At 49.5% G+C, this 5,000-nt stretch overlaps 1 protein-coding gene across 2 annotated transcripts in view; it reads left to right on the top strand.

The window, feature by feature from the left end:
* LOC122254329 (aromatic-L-amino-acid decarboxylase) overlaps positions 1-5,000 on the top strand; it is a 23,100-nt gene that overhangs the window by 12,213 nt on the left and 5,887 nt on the right. The window contains exons 2-5 of one of the 2 annotated variants that reach the window (XM_043017973.2): positions 726-1,031; positions 1,393-1,558; positions 2,495-2,565; positions 4,820-5,000. The exon at positions 4,820-5,000 is cut by the window's right edge and continues 56 nt beyond it. In XM_043017973.2, the coding sequence (XP_042873907.1) occupies positions 831-1,031; positions 1,393-1,558; positions 2,495-2,565; positions 4,820-5,000 (619 nt within the window). In that variant the 5' untranslated portion in view covers positions 726-830. The remainder of the gene's footprint in view (positions 1-725; positions 1,032-1,392; positions 1,559-2,494; positions 2,566-4,819) is intronic. The other variant, XM_043017974.2, reaches the window with a different exon arrangement.

The following is a 5,000-nucleotide window of genomic DNA, read 5'->3' as shown; positions in this document are numbered from 1 at the left end:
CTCCTCCCCCCTTCCCCTTCCCCCCTCCCCCTTCCCCTTCCCCCTCCCCCAACCCTCCTTAGACGAAGCCCTATCCCTCTCCCTCCTCGTTTGGAACCCCCTTTAGCCTCCTCTCCCCTTCCCCTTCCCCCTTCCCCCCTCCCGTTCCCCCTCCCCCGCCCCCTTCCCGCTATTTCCTCCCCCTCCCCCTCCCCCTCCCCCTCCCCCGCCCCTTCCCGCTATCCCCTCCGCCCACATGCTCCTCCCGCGCGGGTTCCATCACGACGCGGCCAGACGCCTTTGACCGTCTCTCGCGTGTAATTGGTGACTATTATGCTTCGCCTTAACTCTCGTTATGGCTTTATCGCTGCTTAATGGGCGGGATGGGCGTGCGCCATGTGGTTGTGGGGGATCATTTCGCCGTGCGGTCAAAATTATCGGCGTTTAGTTAGAGTGAATGGAGGGAAATGGCGTGTGTGTGTGTGTGTGTGTGTGTATGTCTGTGGGTGGGTGGGTGGAAATACATACGAATGCATATATGTGATTATACATTTAGGTGTAAAGTTGAAACAGTGTTATTCCCTTTTTTTAACTTCCATTAAATCTATCGTTCTACCAACTGATGACCAAAAGCTATTCGCGAAAAGTAATATTCAGGAATATCACTGTTCGCTTCATTACCATTCCCAATCACGCGGTTTCCATCACCCTATGTAACCATCCTTCCCCCCTCCCTACCCCCCCAGCAGGAGACGAAAGCAACCGGCGACAGCGCCTTCATCAACGGACATCGAACGCCCACCGCCTGAATAGAAGCCTTTCCTCCGCGCCCGTGAACGACCAACACAGCCATGAATTCCGAGGAGTTCCGCAAGCGAGGCAAGGAGATGGTGGACTACATCGCCAACTACATGGACACGATCGAGAACCGACGAGTGACCCCCGCGATCGAGCCGGGCTACCTCAAGGACATGGTTCCTCTCGAGGCTCCCCAGCACGGCGAGAACTGGGACGACATCATGAAGGACGTCGAGGATAAGATCATGCCCGGGGTAACTATCTTATTTGGTGTTTTTGTTGTTGTTGTTCCCCGTCTTGACTCTTTGTCTTTAGTTGTTGTTATTTTTTGGGGGGCAATAAGTGTTCCATTTCGTAGTATGTCTCTCTATCTATCTTTATTGTTATATACACGCCAATTTCGAAAGGTCAGTTCATCTACTTACCTGTAACTATTCTTATTACTCTTATTGCAATCCCTGGCTACTTGTGTGCTTCTTTGTCCAGCTCCTCCCCTCTCCCTCTCTCTCTCTCTCTCTCTCTCTCTCTCTCTCTCTCTCTCTCACTAATCTGATATTGTCTCCAATCTTTCCCAAGGTCTGATTATCTTACCGCCTCTCCTCCTTCCCTTCGCAGGTGACCCACTGGCAGCACCCGCGTTTCCATGCATACTTCCCCTCAGGCAACTCCTACCCGAGCATACTGGGCGACATGCTCAGCGACGGCATCGGGTGCATCGGGTTCTCGTGGGCAGCGTCTCCGGCATGCACAGAGTTGGAGACGATCGTGCTGGACTGGCTGGGTAAGTGGATGGGGTGTCCAGTCCCTCTTTCACTTTCCGTCCTCTCTCTCTCTCTCTCTCTCTCTCTCTCTCTCTCTCTCTCTCTCTCTCTCTCTCTCTCTCTCTCTCTCTCTCTCTCTTCTCTCCTCCTCTCTTTCTCTCTCTCTCTCCTTCCTCCCCCTTCTCCTCTTTTCTCTCTCTCTCTCTCTCTCTCTCTCTCTCTCTCTCTCTCTCATTTATTCACTCACTCACTCACTCCACCAACCAATCACTCTCTCTCTCTCTCTCTCTCTCTCTCTCTCTCTCTCTCTCTCTCTCTCTCTCTCTCTCTCTCTCTCTCTCTCTCTCTCTCTCTCTCTCTCTCTCACTCACTCATTCACTCACTCACGAACCAACCAATCACTCTCTCACTCAATCGATCAATCACACTCTCTCTCTCTCTCTCTCTCTCTCTCTCTCTCACTCACTCATTCACTCACTCACAAACCAACCAATCACTCTCTCACTCAATCAGTCAATCACTCTCTCTCTCTCTCTCTCTCTCTCTCTCTCACTCACTCACTCACTCACTCACTCACTCACTCACTCAACCAACCAATCACTCTCTCACCCACTCACTCTCTCACTCAGCTAGTCTCTCTCTCTCTCTCTCTCTCTCTCTCTCTCTCTCTCTCTCTCTCTCTCTCTCTCTCTCTCTCTCTCTCTCTCTCTCTCTCTCTCTCTCTCTCTTATCTTATTAAAGCCTCCCTGTTGTGTCGTCACTTCCCCTAACAGGTCGAGTGTCTTGATGCTCTCGGGTCTTGGGTTAATCCAATATTTATTTCCTTTCGTGGAAGTCCAAATTCATATCTTATATATGCTTCCCTAAATGTCTTACACATGTCATTAACGGCACTCAAATTTACATTGCTTTCCTTTATTTAGACTGACGCGCTCTGTGTATTCTTTCCTCTGCAGGAAAGATGGTGGGTCTTCCCGAAGACTTCTTGTCCTTCACTGAGAACAGCAAAGGCGGTGGAGTTATACAGGTGAGAATACCTTTCCTCAAAGTGACCGAAAATAGATTACTTGAAGATGGATTCGAAAACCTTATGAAACGGGACGAGATCCTCATGCGTGGAAGATCTTTTCTTTTCTTCCCCTCTTAAGCTGTCACCGATCGTCTTCACATGTGATTAGATTGCTTATTAGTGTTGCAACGGAGGATTATGAATTGCATCCTCATCCCCCGTGTTGGGTTTTATCCTTTAAGATCTTATAAGGAAAGCATTATGTGATACGATATCCCTGTTAGACGTAAAATTCACCAAGAACAGAGTCTTATTCTTAGCCACCTATCCTCGCCCACACCACATGAAGCCACATACTCCACATAGAAGCTTCCACATGAATTATTATATCCCCCCCTTAGTCATCAGGCATTCCTTACACACCCACCACATTCTCACACACCTATCCACATACACCACCTCCAGTCCTCTCAAAACCCCCACCCTCCCCCCCGCCTCCACCAGCCTCCCTCAACCCACTTCCCCCCTCCTCACACAACTCCACATCCCCCCCCCCCCCCGCCCTTTTCCCCCTGCACCCGCCCCACACTACCTCCATCGCGCAGCGGTCTGGCGCTGAAACTTGGTGATGAATGGTAAAGTTTGTGGGCGAGGAGGGGGGGGGGGAGGCGAGGCGAGGTGAGGGGGAAGGGGAAGGAGGAGTGGGATGAAAAAGGGGGAGGGAGAGGGAGAAGGGAAAAGAGAGGGGGAAGAAGGAAAAGGGAGGGAGAAGAAGGGGAAAGGGAGGAAGGAGGGAGGGAGAGAGGGCGATGTGGGGGGAAGGGGAGAGGGAGGGAGGGAGAGAGGGCGATGTGGAGGGAAGGGGGGAGGGAGGGAGGGAGGGAGGGGGGGAGGGATAGAGGGCGATGTGGAGGGAAGGGGGGAGGGAGGGAGAGAGGGCGATGTGGAGGGAAGGGGGGAGGGAGGGAGGGAGGGAGGGGGAGAGGGAAGATTCTCTCGGTCGGGCGGCACAAGAAATCGATGTGGCTATTACCCACCACAATAGCTTGGGTCCACCGCTAAAACTTTTTTTTTTTTTTCAAAAGAACCATTCGCACATTTTTTTTTTCTTTTTTTTTTCTTTCCTTTTTTTAACACTGTCGAAGATATATTAAGAGAGGCGGTAGAGAAACCTGCCCTACCTGTTGTTAAAAGAGGAAGAGGGGCTCGGATGAGTGCCATTTGATCGCTTTGAATCTGATGTTACGCCCAGGCGGTGGTAGATAAAAAGAGGCGGAGTGGGTAGAGGGTGTCTGAGGGAGGGAGGGAGGTGGGGGAGAGTCTGAGAGAGTGAGGGAGGGAGTAGGATGGGGGAGGGAGAGAGATGAGGAAGGGAGGGAGGTGGGTGGAGGAGGGATTGGGAGATGGGAACTGGAATAGGAATGAGACTGGGGACTGGGATGAATAAGAATGGGAATACTTAATACTTCAGAATGGGAAGACTTATACTTAATACTTAAGAATACTTAATACTTATACTTAATACTTAAGAATGGGAATTGGAACGGAAATCGGCTTTGAAACGTGGGAGTGGAATGGGAATAGGGGGAAGATGTGGGTAGCCGAACAGGTAAGTAGCTAGAGCTCAATAATTATTCAAAGGTCCCTGTCTATATCAGTCCTACTGACCTTTGGTTCGCAAAGTTTGTCAGGGCCATTACCATTTTTTCCTGGAAATCACTCATTTTTACCTGACGATGTTAAGGTACTCATCGTTTTTTTCCTGGAAATCTAGTCTTTACATTTATTTTTACCTTAGTTTCCGCCATTTTGTCACTGGCTTTTTCCCTGACGCAAAATCTCATTCCTACATCATTTCATAACATCTTTACTTTAACAACAACGATAATCATAGTGGTAATATTCACTACAACAATAATAACAGCTAAAAACTATTTGTTTATAGTTGAAGCTTCAGTTAATATTTAAGACTTCGTCCAATTCATCTGGTTGTTTCATGAATGGAAAATGAGTGAGTCTTAAAAGGTCACTCGAATGAACTTTGTTTCTTGTGTCTAGCAAACAGACGGAAGATTAATGCCAACATGTAGATTAGATGGATAAAGGAGTGAGTGTATATAGCAAGTAGAGAAATCGATGAACTGATGAAAATACAGACTGATAAGCAGCAGAAGAGTGTGTTATTAGATTTTTAAAAAAGTGCAATATTGAACACTAGAATAAAGATGTGATTAGCAGCATCACCGAGTCAACTGCTCCCGTCTCTCCTCAGGGATCGGCGTCCGAGTGCGTCCTGGTGTCGCTCCTGGCCGCCCGCGCCCACAAGATCCGCCAGCTGAAGAAGCAGCACCCGTTCGTGGAGGAAGGCGTGCTGCTATCCAAGATGATGGCCTACTGCAGCAAGGAGGCCCACTCGTGCGTCGAGAAGGCGGCCATGATGGCCTTCGTCAAGA

Source organism: Penaeus japonicus, unplaced genomic scaffold (genome assembly GCF_977035675.1).
Source record: "Penaeus japonicus unplaced genomic scaffold, GWHDUDI00000001_assembly GWHDUDI00000014, whole genome shotgun sequence".
NCBI classification, from domain to species: Eukaryota; Metazoa; Arthropoda; class Malacostraca; order Decapoda; family Penaeidae; genus Penaeus; species Penaeus japonicus.
The sequence above is the reverse complement of the archived record's forward strand: the minus strand, read 5'-3'. Positions and strand labels throughout refer to the sequence as shown.